Below are 24532 nucleotides of genomic sequence, written 5' to 3'. Positions count from 1 at the left end.
CTTTTCTTGAAGCAGAGCTATTTTTAAGTAGATTTCTTTACCACTAATGCCACTGGAAGCTCTCTTCGGGGAGCGGGGTGGAAGAGAAGAAAGGCCGGTAACTAAAAATTCACGGCAACTATGGTGTCTGTATTTCACACAGTTTAGAGATGTCCCTCTGCAACACAAGAAGCACATCCCCCTTTATTTCCAGTAACCTAATTCAGGCTGTACAAGCAGGGACGCAAGGAGCTCCCTTTGTTGCTCAGCTGCCTCAGTTCTCTGCCCTGTTTTCTCAGGCTCCTTCACCCACGCTACTCAGGCACACCGATATTCCACCCTGGCATTCCCACAGATTTTACAGCCACCAGCTCTGCATGCCTGCCCCTGTGGGGGTCGGGGTCTTGGAGCAGGCTGATGGAGCCCGACGGGTAGAGGCGAGAGTACCGGCACCAGCACGGGGCGGGCTGTGGTGGGGGGCAGCCGGGGAAGGTCTCCCCTGGGCATCTCCTGCACACTGGTTGCTCCAGTCTGGCATCCCAGGAGGCTTGCCAGATGGAGAAACCTTCTCTGCAGCAGAACCGCAAGCTGTGCTTCTCAGGAAACCCGAGGCTGTAACCCTTTCCCTCTTCCTCTGTGTACCCTGTTGCTACCAGATTTCTTCCGATGCCTACATGTAAACAACCGAGACCAAACCGTAATTCTCAGAGACACACAAACTTAACTTGGTTGTAATCCTTTTTCCAGCAAATTAACCCTAGATAACTTAACACTGTATATATAGCTTTGGGAATAGAAGTTAATTCATTCTAGGTCAGAGCTAAAGCCGTGCATGTGATTTGCATGAAATGGATGCGTGTATTGTGGTTGCTCACATTTTTTAAGGAGAAGAGATGTTTGTTGTGAAGTTGCAGTGCCTGGATATCATGATGTTCGTATGGTCAGACCGGGGAGCTGATTTTTGTGCAAACGTTAAGGTTGGTTTTCTGATAATCTTTACCTACAGCTGACGGGACATAGCTAGTGAAAACCCTGATAGAAACAGCAACTGAAAGTTAAGAAAGGCTTATTTTGGTAGAAGTTAAGGTCTGAATTATATATGTTTGTTAAATGAAAGGAAATATATGTCTCTCTTCATAGAAATGTGTGTAGGCACACCTGTTTCACATTGGTGTAACTCCTCTGATCTCAGTGTTTTACATCAGGATACCAAAAGGTAAATCTGACCCATACCGTGGAGTCTCCAAAGGCCTAGCTCTCATTATTTTTGTTAAAAATGCCTGTATTTTGCTCAGTGGAAGATTAAAGCTAATGTATAGCAGCAGAGCAATGTAAAGTATCCCCTGGTAAGTCTCCGTCCTGCTGTCGGTACCAAGGCAGTGGGTGATACAGGCACTCAGGCTCCGCTATCCATTTTCCCTTTCACGTGCATGGAATTCATTGAAAGTAATGGGAAGGAAATTACAGGAGTCTCACAGGTCTCGAACAAGAGATCACTGTGTGGAAAAATGTGACTTGTCAAGAGCTGCTTTCTTCGTATTGTTTCACGAGCAAATATACCATAAAGAATAGCTGAAATGTAAAAGTTTTGCATTCCTTTTCCAGTATTAAATCAAACCAGATATTGGTAAAGAGTGCAATTTTACTGGAGACATATCAAAAGGTGATAATATTCCTACTGACTGAGGCTAGCAGTTGGCATAAACCAAATAACCCGATTCCAGTAAATTCTTCCATAAATATTTGCCTTTTCCCTCTGCAATTCACCGTTTAAGTAGTCTGTTTACAACAAGGAAAATAAACACACAAATATCAAATAAACGAAAGAAAGAGACCTAATTAAAGGCTAAATTTGCTCACTTTGGGGGAGCAATTACTCTCAAGTATTCCTGCTCTTTCCTCACAGAGGTAGAAATTCACTATCATGGAAGAAGAATGAGAGTCAAGCCTGAATAACGCTTTTTATGTATGAAGAGAAAAATATAAGCACTCTGCAAGCTTGCACATGTAGACATGCCTACAGAAGGGAGACTTTGAGCAACAACCTGCTCCAGACCCCACTGTAGTGAAATCAAAGTGGAGCAAGACCACGTAACAGCTGAGGACTGCTGGCCATTAGGTGGCAATGGGATAGGACCATGGTTTGACTGTGCTGTGCTTTCCTCTTGAAAAGACCCCCCCAGAACTCTGTTGAGGTTGGGAACAGATGAGTGGAGCAGTGATGCCCTGGCTCTGCATCCCCCCGTGTCCCCAGGGCTAGTGAAGGGGCTTGCACACAGCACCCAGCACTGCTCTGCCATTATCTTGTTGTAGAAAACATTACCTGTCTCGCTCCCTGTTACTTATGTTCCACGTTGAAGAGTGGCACGTTGATTAATTACTACTCTAAAGTGCTTATAAAGCATCAGTCCCAGGCAGGTTTACTAGGTTGGGGCCTCCCATGATTTATTGACTAAGGAAAAAAAGAAAAGGCCATTTGTGAAGGAGCATTTTCTTTAGAGGGAAAAAAAAAAAAAAAAAAAAAAAAGTAATTTAAATTACCCATCCTCTGTTCCCCCAAATTAAAACGCCTAACCCTGAAGAGCAAAGCCAAAGACTTTCTTTGTCTGAAACTTATGCAAAACAATAAACATCAGAATTGTCCTTTAAAGGACAAATGCAAACAAAAGAAACAACCTGAATCAACTCTTACGAAAGGTCTGAAATGTTTTCTTTTGCTGATGTGAGATGCTGGTCAGAGAACATTAAAATAATTAGAGCTTTTCTGCTCTAATACCTCTTGCTTTTCCAACATTGTTGTAGGAAAGGCAGAAGAAAAAAAAGCATGAAAACACAGATACACACAGGCATCAGGCACAGGAACGATTCATTTGGTTTGTCTCTGTTGCCATTTTACATTTATTTATTTTTTTTTTTTTTCTCAGTAGTAAGCCAGCACTTTGGGCTTGCTGCACTGCACTTACTGAAGCCTTCTAATAGGACGTAGTGTAGGAATGTGAGAGGGAAAGATTCCCATATGACAGAGATCCTTTGATATTGTTACTTCAACCAAAACTTTGAAATGCAGTAGCTGGTTTTGTGTGTAGCCTATGACAATTTTTCCCCAAGTCTTACAAACTTTGATTTACTTAACTGCTGCCACTGATATGACTCGCAGAGAAAGAATGCTCGAAGAGATTGAGAGAGAAAAATAGCTAACGTGTTAGTCTTTTTGATGGCACCGGATTATTTGGAACAATAATTAGTGCCGTGTGTATAAGACGTCTACAAAAAATATCAGTCTCAAAGACAAAAAAGAAGAAGATAATGTCAAATACTTCCAATAATTTTATCACAGTTTCAATACATTATTATGCAGGTTTTCTAATAAAATTTATTTCTGTGTAGTAGTTACACTAGGCAGAAGAGAAAAAGGAGATATAATTCTGTTCTTGCAGATGGTAATGTGACAACTTCCACTGAATTCAGGGGGACCTTTCACCTGAGGAGCTCACACTCATTACCATATCTTCTGCAATAACCCAACATAATACCCTGCTAGCACTGCTTTACAACATCATGCTGAAAGGGAGCATTACAACTTCATGAAGCAGTGTGATTGAGGGTGGCTACCTTGCTCCTGGAAAAACGGAGTACGTGGCTGATAATCTTAAAAAAGAAAAAAAAAAAAAAGAAAAAAAGAAAAAGAACTCTTGTAGTGAACACACGCTTTTTTTACTGCTTGTATGTGACATGTAAATTTACAACCCACACAACACAAGAGGTTTAAAGTCTGAGAGTAGCAAGAATCCCCTTAGAAATTGCAAGTGGGGTTGTTAATTCCATTAAGAGAAATAAAGATTTTTTCCTGGGGAGACTGAAGACAGCTCGCAGATTTCCTCCCTGCTCCACTGCCACTGGCCTGCACAGTCCCAACTCCCCATCTCTGAAGCAGATTTAGGTGGGCTCTGGAAACACCTCGAGGAAAGATCCCCAAAATATATAGAAGGGATCCAAATCCACTGCCTGTGGGTGGATGGCCCTCCCCAGAGGCAACTATTCTGCTGCCCAGGGATGACCACATACAGCCCTCATGCACCCAAAATGTGAAGGTCTGCCGTGTGCCTTACGGGGTGTTGATGTCCTGAAGCTGAAGAAGGGAAGGATTTCCTCCAGAACCTGCTGAGATGTCTTGTCCTTAGGTTGCATGTTCTGCTTGGGGAAAAAGGAATTGCCTCTTCCCTCTTTATGGTGCAGTATACCTGTATGTAAAATGAAGACAGTGCTTCCCCTCGAGGGGTATAGAGAAGCTTAATTAAACAAGAGATCCTCAGCCTTAATCAGGCTTCTCTCATTTACCAAATACATGGGAAATCCTTCAGTTTAGGAACAAATTTGACACCATGACAAATGAATCAGCTTTCTTACCATTTTGCCACTAGGAATTATTTTCCTTGGGAATAGATATTTATGAAGCTATAAAAATAAAAATAAATGTCTACCCCTGATTTCTCCTTATTAAATGTTTCTTTGGTGTTATTTTATCAGGGGTCCTACCTTTGGGAATTGGATCCATATTTTATCTAAACCCACAGAATATGGCAGACTGAAAAGTGCTCACTTAATTCCAGTCCAGGAGTAAGGACGGGTATGGCAGAGGATGTGCTGTGTGTGAGATGTGATATGTGTATAGAGAAGTCCTTCCTCACCCCATTTCATCTCTGAACCCCAACCCCTTCCCTCTGTGGATAGGGGAGTTTGGGAAAAGAGGGACACCATTGCCATGAGTTTAGTCTCTTGCCAGAAAGAACTAAGCGTTGGTCTTGCCAGACTCTGGACACCCTTGGTTACATCCCGTGCCTTCGGTACGTACAGGGACTTTAACGTGACTTGAGAGGTGCATGAGTTTTTAGGTGGCATTCAGAAATGCACAAGATCACATCTGTTTAAAGCCAGTGGGTTATTTTTAAATGGGAGTTGGCAAAAAACAGGCAAAAGAGTTTCAAAGAAGTAAAATCTCAATGGTTTCACCAAAATATTATCTATTTGTGGAATAAATAGATGCTGAGCCAAATAATTATGAAGTATCTAAATTCCACCTTCCTTCTCCCACTCACAGAATCTGCTTTAAAGAAAAATGCCAAATTAATACAAGACAGAGAGTTCTCACGGTATCTCCTGCCAGGCTAAGAAGGTACAGAGAATATCCTGAGAAACTCTGTTCTTAGAAAATATTAAGTCTAGTTTTGCAATTTATTAAGGGTCCACAAAATTGAAATAAATATCTAGTGTTTTGGTATCTCACTTAAATAAAATTTGAACTCTGGCCCTCTGAGAGTAAATCAGTGCTCTCGATGTGAAATACGTTTTTTCCCCCCTAAGTAGAGTGTATCAGTGGATCAAGCAGAGGCAGAGCAGTTTTCAAATATAGCTCCTTTCTTTTTACTCATGCTCTTGGGTCAGCTTCCTCTGCTCCAGCACTTGTCCGCTGGAAGATCAGTAGCAGGTGCTTGAAGTTAAATGAATCTGGGCCAAGTTCATCCCAGTTTTCCCAGCACTGATCTCTGCAATGCCCTCCCATCCCCCTTCCCCCCTTCCATCATCTGCCTTTGGTTTTGGGTCCTGCAACTTCTCAGGACCCATCTGCTGCTTCCCAGCCCCACCTCTCCCTGGGTGCTCCGGGCTTCGTGCTAGCTCTCCCAGAGAGATCTGCCCAACAGGACTGAAATAAAGCTTAGCACAGGAATTTCCTTGCTATTTTACCCTTCCCAGATGCAGCCCTAACTATTTTCTGCTTCTGCTCCATGCTACGCTTGTTGGTTGCCCTGTCAGTCCCCACATAGGCTCCGCTGTTCCTCAGGAAGGGGACAGCTAATCAAGAGACAATTCCAATTAGCAGTCTCGGGCAGTTGTTTGGATGGCTTTGGCATAGCGTTCAACAAGATGCTGCCTTCGGTGTTCAAAGCCTGTTACAAATGCTCCCAGCCAGCCCTGCCCGCTCATTTTGACTTGCCGTGCTGCACGTCATTGTCCCCAGCTCCGCACCTACACAAGAGTTTGCAAGGCTGCACTGAAAACTGGGTCACCGAGCCGATCTAGGTTAAAAATATCCCAGATATTCTTTAATGAAGTGTCAACAACTATTCTCAAGCTGAGGAGCGACTGGAATACCTCCTAATAATCGTGCTTACATATGCAAAAAATATGCCCTAATCTAAAATGTATTTATAATATAAAATGGAGTTCAACGTTTGACCTGAGCAAATCCCACCCTGTCACACAGACAAAGGAAAAAAAAAAAAAAAGTGTTGCTGTAATTTCCTTGACAGCAAAAAAAAAAAAAAAAAAAGAAAAAGAAAAAGAAAAAACATACACAAAACAAACAAGAAAGCTCACACATATATGTCTAGGCCAATATATATGATAATGTGAAACAATGAGTTAGATTTTTCATGGCCACGCTGAAATTCATCTTGTTAGTTCTAAAACTGTAGCACATAGTTGTGATTATTTCTTAAAAATATCAAAATCTAAATATATACATACAGCCCCGAAAATTAGTTGTTGAAAACTTCTAGTGACTTTCTATAGGAGTTTGGAATAAGAAGGCTTCACACCCAGGGCTATAAACACTTTTCTTGGGAAAAATAGCATAATGATGATTATTATTGCTTTTATTGGTGGTGGTAGTATAATAATTATACGATTGTTATTAATAGTGGTAGTATCACCATCTGGATTATTACAACTGCAGTAGTGACACGATGCCCTAATAAGATCCATGCCCCATTGTGTCAGTCATTACAAAGCACGTAGTGAGAGTGAGAAAAAGTTTATAATCTAAGCAATTAAGGCAGACAAAAGGTGCAGTGAGAAGCAGGGGCACAAAGAGATGAACTGACACAAGAGCCCACGGAGAAAGCCAACGCTAAGCCTCAGATATCCGGAGTTAGCATCTACTTAAACACAGCGTTGTTTGTCTATACAAATATGTACATATTAATGCACATCACTTTATCCAGCAGGAAAAGTGCATACCGGGATTAAAAGGACAAAGAAAAACTTGTTATTTGTATTTTTGTATTCTCTTTTTTTTTTTTTCTCCCCCTTCAGTAAAAGATATCTTAATCAGAACTGGACAGACTAAAAGCAGTGCAAACATGAGATTTAGATTTGCTGGTGACTAACTTCAGTCAAAGCAATGCTCAAACCACAACCCATTAAAAAAAAAAATTATGAGAATAGCTGTCTGTAGGATCTGATCATGATTTCAACAAGCGATGGCAATGCACTTCCTACTGGGATACGGACAGCAAACAAGAAATTTGGTGTCATTCCAGCCGAGGAAGACTCTGGCTGATAGAAGACAGACAGTGTGCATTTTCCAGCACTGAGAAATTTCTTTCAGCTCCTGCAACCAATCATTATGTGTCCGAGTTCAGAAAAACCTCTCCTGTATTTTCCATATTTCATAACAATGAGCTCACTATGAAATAAAAAGGAATATTACCTTAGTATTATTTTTTTTTCTAGGAGAGTGATTTTGATTTGTATTATAATTTAAATATTTAGGATACTTGGCACTGAGTACTTGCTCTTACATTTACTTTGTAGGTGCCTTACCAAGACAGTTTTATTAGTGGAACTGCTATAATTAATTTAAAAAATATATATTTTTAGATGAGTTCAGGTTTAAATAGGTCAGATATTTCAGGCTCATTTGAAGATGTGAACATGCCCAAAATATTTCAGCAGCTAAAACCCTTTTTCTCTGTGTTGCATTTAAACAGACAATTTTTAAAGTTGCTTTTTGTCTTGGAATTAGTCTCACCTTGTCATTTGGTTCAACTACAAGTAATTTAGAGTTCAGGTTCACGTGTGATGGTTAATAATTGTAAACTCTAAAACAGAAGAATTCAAAACTAAGCTTTATATTGCATTTTTTTTTTCTTTTTAAATAATTGGAAAATAACTTAGTCCAAAGGACAGCAAGGTTTTTAGTAAATGAGTTATAGTGTTCAGCTCAAATTCATAGAAACAAAATGACATTTAGCTGCAAGATCACATTTCTGTAAAGAAAAACTGTAAGCTCTGCCCAGCCATTGCTACCAAACGCTGTTTACCCGAGCTTTAAATTCTACTCCCAAATTTGAATAGACTGCAGAGCTAGCAGTGTTGCTGAGGAGCAATATCAAAATATGTGCCTCCTGGGTCTAAAAACCACAAGTTATTTCAGCTTCTGCTAAGAATTGAGGGATTTTTTTAAAAGTTGTGTACAGTAAGTAAATAAATAAATACATTATCTACCTTCATGACCTTTCTTTTCCTGAAAGCAAACAGCGTCCATCATTTGTAACTTGACTTTCCATAAAAGTAACAGTTCATAAAAATCTGTGAAACTACTACCGGGAACAAACAAATTAAACAATGACAATGTAATAAAATAAAACTGCTGTTATACTCCTATAGTAGAAGAATTGCTTCTTCGCTGGGATTAATACATCTTGCAGAAAACAATTTTAAATAATGTGTAACATATGGATTCGGCTTTTATTATTCTTCTAAAAGAAGACAATTATATTTATGTGATAAACTGTTCAGTGTTAGTAGCATAATGTTTATATTACTGGCCACTTAAATAGTCTTTGGCATAGTTTTATAAGGAACAGCAGCCTCCAGATCTTTTGAAATCCATCTTACAAAGTAAGTCCTGTCTGTTACCGGAATGCAATGGTCTTGCATAGATTTCTTGCTGGAAAAAAACGTATTGCAGGTAATCTTGCTGTTAGAATGCATGCATGAAAAACTTTCTGATGTTTCAGCTACAACTCATAAGACATTTTAGGGCTTTCTAAAAAAAAAGTATGAAAGCCACGTAGCTGTCGGGAAATAAGAAAAAAATAAGCAGCTATCAATTTTAACTTTTTGGAAATGAATGATCGTGATAAATTGTTTTCTGTAGTAAACCTCTTCAAGGTGTTTTTGATAATCTGCTCACTTTTCTAAGCAGCCAGTTCTTTCGCTCTCTTATTTTGCTGGGAGATTACATTTAAGAAAAGAGTGAGTTTCGGGTAGTTTTCAAGAAGCTGCTTTTGTCCCCATTATATTGCAGATAATTTTCAAATGGATTACACAGAAACCATAGAAGTATTTATCTTGATATCTTACAGTGCTTCTGAGTCTAAACTGCATGCATTTCAAAAGGGAATAGGAATGTGTTACCAAATAAATATTTTCTGTTGCCGCTGTGTACATAGATTTTATTGAAAGCATTGCCGGCACCAGCCTTTCTGCATTGCTGGGATACTGCTATCCTGCATGTCATTCAGATAACATGATCATTTGGAAAAATTATGCAGGGTGGGTGAATGGATTTATTTAGGTTTATCAAAAGGGAGAGAAGGGAAAAAAGAAATAATAATATCAGTTTGGGGAACGTTACTGTCCTCATTTTTCACTCCCGAAGTACAAGTTTAGGATTTTCAATTCTCCATTTCTCAATTGCTTTAAAAGTTGGGGTTGTTAACAAAAGATAAAGTGAAGGGTATGTCAATTTAAAGAGTCTAACTTAATGGAAGTGAAATCTGCATATTCAGTTAATTTGGGATTTATTATCCCAGTAACTAGACTTGCAACTGTTCTAAAACCGTGTTGACTGAAGACTTGAGAACAGTACGAGAGGATGGCTACCCCCACCCCCATTCTTAAAAGAAAACCTGTGCCTGCTGCTTCCAATTTAGTGCAATCATGCCTCTTACTGGCCAATACAAGATGCAGCATTAGCTGTCACATGCAAATGAGTATTCATGGAGACTTTGAAATGTGCAATAAAGAATAAAGACATGCATTCTGTGAATAATTGTTTTCTTTTATAAAACTAGATCCAAAAGGGAGTGCCATTTCACCCAGAGTCTATAGCTTTTCTATGGTTACAATCTGCTGTAGAAGCCAGATATTAGAAATGAAGTGTGGATAAATGGATAGAAATGAAGTGTGGATAAATGGAGGACTCCAGTTTCCCCTGCTGTCAATCTTTCACAGTACTACATTTGCTTAACAAGAAATAATCCAACACATGTTTGTGTTTCTTGCTATCTTGCTTTCTTTTCCAACTGGGACTTTTAAATGCACAGGGATGTAAAATAAAGTTGTCCATCTTATATTAGCTTTTTTATACAAAGCCCGACCTGAATTCTTCATTTTCAACAGCACAGATACAGAAAATTACACGGCAGAACAAGCTTCACTGCAAACCTAAAGTCGTCCAAATCTTTCTGATATCACTTAGCAGGATGAGAGAGAAAGAATAGCCAGGATTTTTAGGGACTATTTAGACACGGGATGGGGAAACAAACCAAAAAAATAGCAAGCTGCATGCAGATACATGCATGTATTTGTGGAGCTGTGACCAGCCAAGCTGAGTTCAGACACACACCTATCCACTGAGACCGCAACCAAAAAGTCTGCTAGAGAACAAACAGCCATCAACTATTTTGCTAATATTACAAGGCATTGCTTGGTCCTGTCTTCTGCTGCCAGAACCCCATGTGCTGAGTCCAATAGTGGGAAGGATGTAAGCCGATGCCTTAACCTTTGCAGTGAACCGGAGGAGGTGGACGGCAGGAAGCATCTCAGCTCATTCAGACTTGGCTGAGACGGGACTGGATGGGGATGGCAGTGGTTAGCCAGGAGAAGAACAGACGCTGAGGATAAATGGTGCCTGGAGCATGAGGTCTGAGTGGTGTGGGCACGCCTGGAGGCTCGGCACCAGGAAAATATCCCTTGCTCAGAGCAACTCAGCGCCTTGGGTTGTGTTTAATCTGAAGCTGAGAGGTCTCCAGCTGAGGCAGAGCTGCTCAGCAGGCAGGATGTGGCCCTGCAGGAGCCCCGGAAAGGCAATCAGAGGGCTAGGAGGCATTACATTTTTCAATTAGTCTGAAATAAATAATTCCTTGTTGCCCTGCTTACTACATACCTTTGCTCATCAAAGGCAATCTCTTGAAATACAGGCACACACAGGCAACCACACCGAAGAAAATGATCACCAGTGTTCCCATTACAACCGATGCAATTACTGCAAACAGTAAGAGGCACAAAACTGCAAGGGGGGAACTGAAGGTATTTCCCTCCTGCTGGGATGGATGCCCACCTACGAGGGATGAGCATTTTGTCTACAACAATCCTTGGGCTTTCTGTTTGACCTGTGATCCACTACGGCAGAAAGACGAACCATTTTTTGTAGCTTTTGGTCCATACCATGCCTCCTAAGCGAGCTGCAAAGATGACCCTGAGTCGTCACAAACTTCCTTAGGCAAGTTACTCAGCCACTCTGCTCCTTGTTTTCCTACTTACCAAAAGCAGCCAGTAATATTTTGGTGCCTCAGAGATGTTAGCACGAGCCCTCTGATACACATATCTGCTCATGTTTTATCTCCACGTGGTTGTTTCAAAAGCAGCTACAAAATACTCGGTGCAAACACAGAGCTCCACGAGGCTTAGTCATGCAAAACGCAGTCGCTGATGGTGCCTCCCCATGACCACAGGAATGAAAACCAGGACCTCATTCACATGTAAAACCTCCTTGCAGCTCCTCAAGGGCTGGGTCCCTTTCCTCTGCAGCCCCAGAGCAGAGGAATTTAAAGTGGTTTATTCATGGGTCTTTGTGCCATGGCCACTGCACAGGTGGCCTTGCAATGGAAACGCATCACAGGGGAGACCCGCATTTGAAGGTCTAATTTGGCTTTGCATTATTCCGAGCCCCAGATCCACATTTTGGAGGGTGACTGCAGCCTTATCTGCAGTCTCTGTACACAGTAGGGACTTGGCAAATGGAGTTTGGTGAAATGGCACAGCGCACCGCATAGGAGACTGACTATAAATCAACAGATTTTGGCTCTGCTCCTGGCTCTGTCACTGATTTACCATGGAAACTTGGGCAAATCTTTTACTCTCCCTATCCTTCATTTTCCGTACCCATAATGTAAAGATAATGATGCTGCATTGCAAGCTCTTTTGAGATCTCGAGATGTTAAGTGCTAAGTGCATTTTATTAACATTAATAGCACCCAACCGAGAGGATGCTGTATAGCACTAGCCTGGCTGTCCCCAGAAAACAGATTGGTGTGGGGAAAGTGTGCATTTTTTAAGCAGCTTAGACATTGCTCATTCCCATAATACTTCCACAGCACACAGGAACAAGATCTGACCTACTAAAACAAAAGAAAAAGCGCCATAAGGAGAAAATTTCTAATGTGACCTGTCTGTCATCTTATTTCAAGCCCAGGAAAACTTTGGGATTTGCTAGGGATTATCAGCGATTCTGCGTGTGGTTATTGCACTCAGCCACAACCACACAGCTCACAACTTGTGGTGGGGACCACTTCCATTAGTAGGCATTAATCACCATTTTATCCACTCCCATTCAGCTATCGCTGAAGAGACATTTAGTAGATGTACTTAGTTATATCCTATCACACTTTATACGTTACTCAGTTCTAAAATAAGTTAATTGTACTGAATTATAATCCAGCTCTTGCATTTACAGGACTGCAGGATCTTACAATGTATTTTTTTTTTTTTAAATGCCATCTAACATGATTTGTTATTTTATGCTTCAATCTCCAATATTTCTGCTCAAATATGTATCACAACATACACAGAAGAGTTATGAAAAATTTATTATTAATGCATGTTTTTTTCCACTGCTGAAGATAGAAGAACTTTGTTGTGCATGTTATAAAATGTTAAATATTAGAATTATTTAAAGTTAATAGGATGCCAAAGAAAATGACTAATAATACATTATACAATTAGATGCCTTTCATATTAGTGAATCCATTAACAAAATAAAATACATTCAAACAGAAGAGTTCTGATTTGCAATTTTTAGCAAGGATTGCCCATGTGTAAAGCTAAATTATTTATTCATTTAAAAAAAAAAACAACTGCTGGATACATCAGTCTGCAATTATTTGCATTATGTTTGAATGCTTTATCATGTGGCTCTGATTCAAAAATACGTATCTCTAAGTTGCTTTAGCATCTTAACTTGTGCAAATCATTAAACACAGGGGAAAAAAAAAAAAAAAGTAACATTTTCTTTCTCCAGATTCAGCAGAACAGCTGATGATACCATGAGCCCTTGGTATTGCTCTGTCAGGTGCCTGTTGGTTATCACTGTTTAACCCAGATGTCCTCACGTGGAGTTTCACCTCCCTGCTTTGCCCCTGTGTTTCTAGATACTGTCAATTCCTGCCTCGTCCACCTGAACTGAAGCCAGGAATCAGGCAGCTCTGCTTTACATTGCGCAGGTACAATAGAGTACTATTTTTCTGAGCAATACAAGTTATTTTGAAACTAGTTATCCAGTCTCCTCAGCTGATGGCAACATCATCACTGAAGAAAAGTTAGCAAGCATCTAGCTTTTCTTACAGTAAAACCCAGCTTTTAGCAGCACAGTGACATAAATCTTCCAGCCATTTTTCTCCTGCATTTTCCTTTACTCTTTGCATCGATGCTCTCTCTCTAGACATGCACCTGACACCCAGTCCAGAAAGTTGCACCAGGAACAAGCAGTCTCCTTCTCCTTACATCCATCTTCTCTTCACTGCTGCAATCTACTTAATTAAGTCATTGTCAATCTTGTCTAAGCACGTAATGTTGGTTGATAGAAATGTGTTTTGAAATCCCTGTTTGTTTTATAATTATCTGATTATACAAGAAAAAAAAAAAGACAGAAAAGACAGATCTCTGGTATATTGCAATAAGTAAAAATCCAGCGATAGCACTATCCTTTTCTCTTTCAAGAGATCTCACCCCCTAACAGTCCACGCAATCCAGTCTTTACAACTGGGGGGATTTTAAAAATGTGATGAACCCAACTGCGGCCAAAGCTTGGTTGCATCATTTTAAAACTGGTTTCAGGTTAGAGATACCTTTTACCATGATTTTTACTCAGTTTATGAGAGGTGATGGATGTTCAGGGTCTGAAGAGGCTTATTCCAGGATTTTGGCAAAACTATTGCCTCAAAATATCTCCTGCTCTAATATGTTTCAACATCAATCCAGGCTGCAAATCACGGATGAGCCAGATCTCCCACGTTACATCAGCTGGCAATGGGGAAAATAAGAGGGAAGTAGGAAAAGATTATAAACTAGCAGATTTGGCTGCATCTTGGCCACTGCTTGTGAAATAGGAGGGCAAAAGTATTATAAAATATTTGTCCTATTATATTCAACACTCCGTATTTTGATTATATCAAAATTTGACTGCCGTTATGTTGTATTAATAACAACAGAAATCATACAAAGAAGAGATGATGCATTGAAATCAGAACCACAGATCCATAGGTGGATTTCAAAAGGCATCATTCTCAACTCACCCCGAGGTGTTTGCCCACGCCAAGGGTTTTGATTAGGCTTGGATTACTACAGTAGGGTTGGGAAACAAAACCTTTGATCTCAAGAGATCTGAACAATCCTTGTTACTTTTACTGACAACAGACATGCTGCAGACTGAACAGTGTTAACATTCAGATGAGAGCTGAAAACTCAAGTGAGAGCTATGCTACGTTCTCACTTTCAAGACTCTGGTACCATGCATAACTTTGAAATTAAAATACAGTGTGACTACCTCTCTAAGTGTTTAATATATTTAATAATTCTTACAGTAATAAGTCTAAAGTGAAAAATAAGGCTTTAGAAGAGTACTTTTTTTTAAAAAAAATATATATTTGTAGTATGTATATTCCCTGAACAGCTGGTTACACTTTTTCTACACCAGAATTAAAAAAAACAAAAACAAAAACAAAAACAAAAACAAACAAACAAAAAAAAACCTTGTTTTGGCCACTAAATATACATAGTATTTTTAATATGCATATAGATGATAGATTTTTTTTTTTTTTTTTTAAAGAGACAAGAGTGTAGTCAGGATTTGATTGCTTTGCCTAAATTCAGGTATCTAATCCAGGTATCTATCCTCTCACACAACACTAAATACCAACGATTAGGTAACCGAATCAAGACCAAGATGTCCAAAGAATGTATTAAGGGAAGATGCTTTCCAGGACAATGATAACGTGGTCTTGCAAAAATTCCAGAGTAACACAATACTAAATATTCCATTTTAAATTCATATAAAACAATGATTTGAGAATTTCTTTAGAAAATTAATCTATTTTCAGCAGGAAGTTATTTCTAAGAAAGATAATATTGACAAATGAGACAGTCAATAAGAGAACACAGGTTTCCTTTTAAAAGGATATTTTTCCAGGGATTGTAGAAGAGAGACTTTAGCTTTTCTCCTTTTTTTTTTTTTTTTTTCTTCATAGATATTTTTCTTTTGAAAGTTTTTCAGATTAGCCCTCAGTGTTGTCAACACTCTCACCTCTCACTAAAGTAACTAACAGAGTTCACCAGTGAAACGCATTACCAGTCCCCCTGTCCTCCATCCCCCAAATCACTCACTACTTAAAACATTTGCATCTACCACAGTATTTATGGTTTTACCCATTCTCAGCACAAATGCCACAATGAAGCCTGATTTTGTGGTGTGGTAGCTCCTCGTCCCACACCACACCCTGCACATCATTACTTAACATACGCCCACATTCACTGTCGCCCCTTTTTGTTGCAGACCCTATTGTAAGTTCATATTTGTCAGCTAGTATTACATACAAGCCACAGAATTACAGATAATGACCACTGGGGAGAAAAATACCCCAAATATTAGGCCATACCATTATATTGTAAGACATTGATCACGACCAACTCTAATTAGGAACCACTCAGTTGAGTTCTCCAGGACATCCATCTCCCTGCAGCACAAGATCATCCCCTTTAAGATATTTTGATGCTTGGTTTAATTTATGTGCAGATATGCTTGGCAACCCCCAGCTTCTGGAGATTATTCCACTATCCGAAAAATCATGCAGTTCATAAGTTTTCCTGTCATAAATTTTAACAGATGACTTGACAAATTACTTCTTTTCCTTGTTATTTTGGAGCTCTATGTAATAGTATTTCCTATAGCATTACTGTCAAACAACAAACCCCATCAAAAAGTCACCCATGACATCTATGAACACCCCCCAAAAAAGCAATCCCTTGCTACAGTGTGCAACACTCTGGTCCTTCTTGGTGCCTAAAAAACACTTCTTAAGGGGTTATCAAGAATTTCTTCAGCTTCCTGAAGTGTTACTAAGCAAAAGGCTATTGTAACGCAAATAGTGCTGCGGTTAGAAAAGAAATAAAAGGCACGTCTTAAATGCTTGATCATACACTACATGCCATAAAATCCATGGTATGCTTGTGGCTGACCACACTAACCTAGCTGACTGCCTCTTCTGCTCCCATTCTACCGACTTACTCATCTCACTGCTGAAAAGAAAGCACATGACAATACCATTGGAAGGGGAAACCGCACTACATCTAGGGCAACAGACTAGGAAATTAAGACTTTCAATTCCGATTTTGTTTATTTATTTATTTTACAGACTGAGAACGAAAACCCAACATTCTAGCTCTTTTTTTTTTTTTTTTTTTTTTTTTTTTTAAATAATATATGATGCACAATATTAACGAAAGAATGCAAGGCTTTGGTTGCAAAAAAAAAAAAATGTGTTCTCATCAGATTTCATCACCAGGCTCACATTTACAGACCAATGTTTGGGTACCATAGCTTTTTGTTTGTTTGTTTTTTCTGCCCCTCTGAAAAAAGAAGGGTAAGATGTGGAAATGAAAATTCTTTTAAAGCAAAAAATGTTCTGTATCTTAAAATAGACATTGAAACGCAGAGGGAAAAGGGAAGAGCCCACACCAGTAACATGCACATATTAATTGATTCCCCAACTACTGCGGGCTCAATTACAGTATTTTGTTGTCAGAGTTTTAAAGCTTGGAAAAAAATAATAAAAAAAAAATCTTGGCTACAGCTTGGCATATGCAGGTCTTAACCCAGAAACAAGCTGTTTTATAATTATTTCTGAAAATTGCTTCAGTCCATTTTATTTTCTGTGCTTGCCTGGGAAGTGTGAAAAGGAAAGAAAAACCTATTTTTGACTCGAGGCTTTCAAGACATTTTGGTTCTCAGCTAGCAAGTAACCCAGTTTGAGCCTGATATTTCCGAGATGAACTTTGGACCACTCTGCTGGCTTCACACTAAGGCTGGCTACATGCGTAACTGCTCGCAGAAGCGAGGAGGGCTTTGCTGCCTGGGCTGTACGTGATCCCACAGACTGGCAAAAGCAGCATGTCACCAAGGCAGAGGGTGGCTCCAAGGTTAGGTCCTACCCAAGACACGTTCACGTCTTTCTAGGCATACTCACATATGTCTTAAAAATGCAATCGATAACCTCCCAAAACTTCTAAAAATGCACGAGATGGCAAGACACAATGGGAAACCACAGCAATGCAAATGCACGAGAAATTAAGGACACACAAAAAAAGGAAAACAATCCTTGTCGTAATTTTAAAAATAAAGCACACAACGATCCTGTTGGACCTTCACATTTGTAGCTGCCCTTTGGAAGCTGGCAGCTGACAGAGGACCTGCTCTCCTCTGCCCACAGAGCCTTTGGCAGCCGCGGGGCTGGGGCTGCTGGCTGCCTTTGAAATGGATATGTCGGGTCAGTGGGAACGCTGGGGTATTTCTGAATGGGGAGTTTAATTATTTAAAATAATAACAATAACACTAAAATAAGCTGTTAAAAAGAGCTGCTTTTCTTCCCCCAGACACCACTTCCCCCCCACCTAAAAACCAGCTCCCCCTTCTAAAACCACCCAGCCCATTTGTGCTGACCCAGCGGGTCCGCTCCAAAGGCAGCTCCGGTCCCGAGGCAGAGCCAGCCGGGAAACCGCCCCGGTTCCTCATAGCCCAGGCTCAGACATATGGTCCCAGCAAGCTCACGTAATCAGCAATAGTTAAAAAAAAAATAAAAATAAAAATAAAATCCTGAGATTTTGCTCCTCTTTTCTCATAGTTCATTGATAAAGAACATGTCAGTAGAGTTGAAGAATCCTGCTGGTTAAAGGTATCATCGTTCGCTGCTCATATGGTCTGGGCTCTTACTTGTCAATTAGATTAATCCAAGCCATTTTAGAACAATAAATATAAGTACAGATGGAATATAAGCATATTGAAGATTACTGTTTTTGACGGCTGTTGTTTATTAAATCAAAAATAATGTTGCAACGAGGATTTTGTTGATACTTCAAATGGAAAGGAAAAGTAAATAGGAATCAGATACTCCTTAAGAAAAAAACAACCCTCCAAAACAGCCCATGGGTAATAAAAAGGCAATGATTTTTCTTACAATGCCACCTATGAGCTACCTTTAGAGAGGGGATATGGCACCTATAAACTCAAAACACTAGGTATGTTGAAATCCATAAAATTTCCAATTACTGCTTCAGGATTTATTGTGCACATATGGAAAATAATACTTGTAAAAGAGAAAGGGGTTTGTGTCTGGTGCTGTCAATACTGTGAAGGATGGGGTGATTATAAAGCAAATTAACAATACTTTTAAATGTGCATTCACTTATCTTTCCAATTAAATCCTTGTTAAACAACTGCACAGACAGTAATGGTGCTTCTGCAAAGCACTGATCAAGACAGTTTTATTGTAATTTTTACTCTGTAACAATTAATCAAGTAGGCATTTTCTTTATTATTAAATTATTTAGTTAATAAATATTCGCAATCAGTTCACATATTTGTGGTTTACATTTTACTTTTAATTTTTCTCAAACTGAATTATATTCCAGGATATTTTTATAGAAAAAACAGCAGAAATATTTTAATCTTTTTTTTGCCAAAATATTATTTGTTAACCCAAGGTGATGTCAGGGAAAGAGTAAATTCACCTTTTCCCCCATGGTGTAGTTACAAATTCAGATAGCTGCCTTTTCACATACTCCATAAGAAACGTGCCTCTCTTCACAAACAATATCTAGCCTCTGTAAAAATTCATGTGTTTCCCCTCTTTGGTACATAAGTATAGTAACTGAGCAGTAAAAACACAGTAATTGACCTTTGGATGCTACGCGGTGTTTTGCAGTTAGCGCACAAGGTATTGCAAATGAAATAACGGGATGCAAAGGTCATCTGTACTGCAAATACCGAGCATTTTGCAAACAAAGCATTGGATATAAAGACAATTAGGAACTCTCTTGTATTATGTATGAACCAACACTTGCTGAATGAACCAATAAGTATTGAAATTTGTATTTCTATGGTTAGTTTCCCTGAACATATATGCATTAGGATAGAATCTCAGTGTTTCAGCAATGTCTTATGAACCCTTTATAGCTCCATTTTTTTCAGTTAATTTAGTACTCATGAAAATTGCTTGTTTGACAGTCCTAGAAATTGAATGCCTTTCCAGCTACCCAGCAGACTAGTGCAGGAGGCATAAAGAACAAAGTTTCTGTCTCCTCATTCACAAAGGGTCTCTGGTCTTCAGACGTGGAGGGCAACAGAGGATTTGCTAGACAGAGATGTGGGACAGCAAACTACAGGGTTTAATGCAAGGAAAGCCTTACTCCATTATATCACCACGTGCATCAATGTGACAGCTTAGATCAGAGCAGGGAGCACGCCACAGATTCACACTCTTACATACTAACACCCTTATGGATGAACCCTGTTTTGCTTTTTTCTTTATTTTCTCAAGCACTTTCTGCACCACTGTTAGCATTTCTGATCGGGTCAGAAGCTTGCTTTTGAAAGGCATCTCCCAGCTGTCCCCTCTTTCATATTGTGTTGCCATCGTGATTACATATCTGCTCCTGTGGGCCCTAATAAGCCCTGAACAGCCCCACCTGGGCTCCCCCCACCCTTTGGGCCAAGGCAATTGATATTTTCAGTAGCATCCTTATACCCTGGAAATGCCACCATGTTCTACATGGCTTAACAGATCTATTTATGATCATGTACCCCTTCTCCTACAGGTGTGAATTAGCCTTATAAATATCTGAAATGGCTTTAACTTACTAGATGTTGTCAAAAATCAGCAACAGTCCTACAGATTTTTCATTAAATTCCCAAAGAATTACTAAGTAATACTAATATATACATATAATATTCCTGAAGTTGCAGCTATTAGAGCTGACATTACGAAAAGTATATGAATGCACATCTCTGACTGATGTCTGTGACTATTATACAAGCCTTTTGCCATAGGTTCACAGCTAGAAATATTAAATTGCTCCTAATTCAGTTTCTAAAAACACAATTCTTTCAGCACTTTTAGACAAAGGAAAGTATGAATGTCTTGATGTCACTAGTGGTCCAAACAGCTTGCACTGCTTTGATTCACTGATTTGAAAAATGATGACTTAGAGTTTCAAAAGTGCTGAGAGATGTTATAGCTTGGTCGTCTTATGATCAACCGATCTTTTTGGCTCTTAATGGGAAAATAAATCATAGACCAAAGATAATCCTGTTGCACAGAAGCAAAAAAGGTGTGATATCAATAGACTTTTATAGAAAAAGAAAACTCTGTGGAAGGGATAAAGTAAATAAGGTAGTTTGTTCTGCTGATGTTCCTGTTGTCAAGGTCAAAGCTCTCTTCAGGAGCTGCCTACCTCAAGAAATGAGAATGAAACAAAGTATATTCAGAGAATTTAAAAGTAGAAAAGATACGGAGCTTTTTTTTCTTTTTCTTTTTCTTTTTCTTTTTCTTTCTTTTTCTTTTTCTTTTTCTTTTTCTTTTTCTTTTTCTTTTTCTTTTTTTTTCTTTTTCTTTTTCTTCTTTTTTTTTTTTTTAATTGCAAACCCCTTCCCACTCCCCCAGAAATATAGAATTTCAAGGTTCCTTTTAGATTTTCACTTCTTTTTTTCTTCTTTAATGATAAAGCTGTCAATTGCTAGTTTGTTTTCCTTTCATATTCACCAGTTTTCTCTTAGTTCATTTTTGATGCTGCAGATGACATTAACTGTATAGAAAAAGGAGCCAAATAAAGCTTTGCTATATTCTAATTAATGACTATTCTAATAAAAAGTACTTTGATATGGCAGCCAGCCTAGAGTCTCTTCTATGATCTTTAATTTTCAATATGATACATATTATTTATATCCTATAAATGTAGGTGTAACACAATAGCAGAGCAAGCAGGAAGAAACAGCCCATTAAGTATTTGGCCTGTATAAGAACTGATTGCACAGTCAATCTCTGCAATGTAAATAGGCTTTTTTGGAACATTTGTTTGCATTTATAATTAAATTAGACTTTCACTAAAATGAAGACTCTCTATTGGAATGTTAACCAGAAAGTCTTATTTAAAAATACTGCTTTCCTAGTAACTTTTGTGAGTCCATGAAACAGTATCTGAAATTTATGCTGTCACACTGGGGGGACATCAGGTGGAGACCGCTGTTCCAAGCACACACTAAGCAAATCCTGTTCCCCCCATCTGCCCACGGTGGTTTTTTGTAGGTACAGGGAGCTCCTGAGCCATGGCTATTCCCCAGAGGAAAGCTGATCAGATCCCCTCCTCACTCCGCTCCACACCCCTTTTTGTTGCCTAACCAACTCTCTGCACCTACAACTTCCCTGCTGCTGCCTGATGGGCCTCCCAGGTAATCTGTGGATCTGGCTGTTCTGAAATCCATTTAGGGATTAGGAAGGACCATGAAGTGGATATATATCTTCCAGTCAGCAGCCTGGAAGTCAGGATAATATTAGTAGGATGCTAACGCACACACACACACACAAGCATCCACGTCTGTAGAGCCACACCGTGAGTTAATGGGCTGTTCCCTGCCTGCAGCTTCCTACCTAGCAGAGAGAAAGGATGTTATTTAAACAAATGAAACAGTGATCTGCAATTTTAAAGCCATTCTTTGTGCCTGAATTACTTCGTGAAGGTTCTGATTAGCAACTGTTACATTATTCTTTGGGGGCTGAGATGCTGGACTCTCTCCTTTCCCCTCACGTGGTGTTGGTGTCACCCCTGAGGAATGCAAATGTGGCATTAGGGTTTACAGCAGAGTATCTTTGGTCTGCAAGCATCTACCTGAATAAAGGCTAACTTCAGACCTGGACAGATATTTGCATGTCTGAGATTTTAACAGGCATGTAAGGGGGCTTGGCTGGATAATTTCACCTCCCACTGAAAAATTATTTCATTATGATACAATATGCATGACTGCTCTAGTTGTATCAACAAAGACTAACACAAGAAACAGTAATTCTCACAACAGATAACATGACAACATAGTGCTCCAGCAGCACTATTTCTCTTTGAATTTTCTTTGGTCACTCAATAGGCAGGTTTACTGCAGGTGCCCTAAGTAGCCAGCGTCAGAGTGGCTTTAATGTACCATTAACTTCACCTACATATATTCATTTTTCACAGTGGTATAAACCAGAAGAAAAAGGTGCCTGGTACCTCTGTGCTGCAAAAAGCCAGCTTAGACTTCTGTCTAGCTTTGCAGTATCAGCCCATCTGTTTTAGGTGAAAACTTGAGCAGTAATGTTAACCTCAAGTACGTTAACCTTTGGATGCCATGAGACATGACAGACAGGACCATTATTTTTATGGCACATTTTTTCCTGAGCAAAGATCCTGGGGAGCGAAGAAGGATAGAAAATCCTGGGTTTGACTCTCCGTCTCCAAACAAAATACAGTGCACAGTCACTTGGAAGCCAAGGCAGACTACATTATCGACACACAAATACCCAACGGCCATAAATCTGAGGGAACCCAAGTAACGAGTCAAAACCATGAGCCTGATGATTTATTCAGTCTAACTGAATTTACTGGCATAAATACTGATTCCTCATAAAGCAGCTTCCAGGTTCAGCTGAAGACAAGAATGGTCTGGAGCAGCTGAGGAGGTTGCAAACAGTTCCCCCGAAACCTTCATTAGAGAGGTAAATTCAGGCTTGAAGGTGGGAGTATTACTATGTGACACCACAGATATTATGAGAATTTTTGAGTCAAAAGACTTAGTTTATGCATAACACAAAACTAGTTGAGGAAGTTGTTTTCCAATTACCATCTACAAACAAACAAACAAAACCATATACACTGCACAGTATTTAGCAGCTCCAGTAATAGTTTTCAGGTAACCATGAAAGAGTGAAGAAAAAGTAGGATGAAAAGTTGCAGCAGCTTTGCATTTATTCTTGAATCATCCAAGAGCATAGTCTTGAACACAATTTAAGATTTTTTTTTCTTCCAAATTTCTGAAAAGCTTAATTTGTTTTTCTCATTAAGTGGGATCAGGAGGTTCACTGTCATCAATGGTATTTGCTAAGCTATTAAATGTGAATATGTTTAGTCTTTGCCAAGAGTAGTACACTGTTCAGAGAGGCCAATGTATTTGTCATGTATCCTAATTAGCTACCAATATCAGCTTCCACACCTGTAACAGTATCTATTGATCCCTTTAGCTGCATCTGTGTACATGTGTACATATGTACATTATATGCGGAATCTGGGGCAATACGTCCATTAAACAAAACCATAACAGAATGGTTGGTTCTAATTCTGGTTCTCAAGTTCCCCAAACATTCATCTTTCTTCTTCTCATTTCCTGGGATCAAATCTTTGTCTTATTGAAATCAGAGGTAAATCTTCCACTGATTCTGTCAGAGCCGGGACTTTAGTTTTAGTACTCCCTTTTCAGCTCTTTTCAGCACCTTTTTCTCTTTGTCTGTTTTCCTTTGGATCCCTGTTCTATTTTTAGTTTTGTTTAACTTTCAACATCCAAACAATCTGCTATTTTTCCTTTTATTCTTTTTTTTTTTTTTTCTCACTTTGATTCTTTGGTTTTCTACATATGCTTTGTTTTTGCCACCTTATTTCATTTATCCATTTCCTCCTTTTTTTCTGTTTGTTTCTCATCTCCTGTTTAACTACTATTTTCCTCTGCTTACTGTGCTGTTTTTCCTCTCTCCTAACTGACATTTCCCTCTGTGCAATATCTTTCTACCTTCCCTTTCCTCTCTTTTCCAAAACACAGCTCATCATTCTATGCCACTAATGTATAGCAGATTCTGAAATTCTGTCATCTGAGACAGTTAAATACTAAACAAAACATTACCAGGGTGGAGGAATCACTTACCCTGATTGACAACAAATCGTAACTTCTGTATTGTTGCCAGATTGCCGCTAACTCTGTATATTCCATCAACTTCTAGACCTGAAAGAGAAACACATATTTCATTTTAGATCATATAAGTATTTTTCTTTGTATGTCTGTCAAGAAGCCAGAAGCGCCCTAACAAGTATGAAGAAGTGCAGTGTAGTGAATGACTGAAAAATAATCCACCTGACAAAAACTGAAGTGCCTCCTGCCTGATTACAACAACAATGAAAAATAAAAGTGGGAGATTAGCTTAAGTGAATACAAAATACCTGACTGTAATTATCTTGTAATTCTGTCAGCAGAATACGATTCTGCGAAGGTATTTGAGTGTGACGGGAAAAGAAGAGTGAATTAGCTCTTGTGTTCGTAGAGAAGGGCTGTTTGGGATACGTACGAGAGTATGTTAGCCCTGCTGAAATGCGGGGTGCTTCTACTAATAGCTTGTATTAATAGGGGAAGCTTCTCAGTCTAGGG

General features: G+C 39.2%; 1 protein-coding gene across 4 annotated transcripts in view; it reads right to left on the bottom strand.

Moving 5' to 3' along the window:
* Positions 1–24532, bottom strand: part of ARHGAP15 (Rho GTPase activating protein 15) — a 332778-nt gene that overhangs the window by 81712 nt on the left and 226534 nt on the right. For all 4 annotated transcript variants that reach the window (XM_035331541.1, XM_035331544.1, XM_035331542.1 and 1 more), the window contains one exon: positions 24035–24112. In XM_035331541.1, the coding sequence (XP_035187432.1) occupies positions 24035–24112 (78 nt within the window). The remainder of the gene's footprint in view (positions 1–24034; positions 24113–24532) is intronic.

This window comes from Oxyura jamaicensis, chromosome 7 (assembly GCF_011077185.1).
Source record: "Oxyura jamaicensis isolate SHBP4307 breed ruddy duck chromosome 7, BPBGC_Ojam_1.0, whole genome shotgun sequence".
Classification (NCBI taxonomy): domain Eukaryota; kingdom Metazoa; phylum Chordata; class Aves; order Anseriformes; family Anatidae; genus Oxyura; species Oxyura jamaicensis.
The sequence above is the reverse complement of the archived record's forward strand: the minus strand, read 5'-3'. Positions and strand labels throughout refer to the sequence as shown.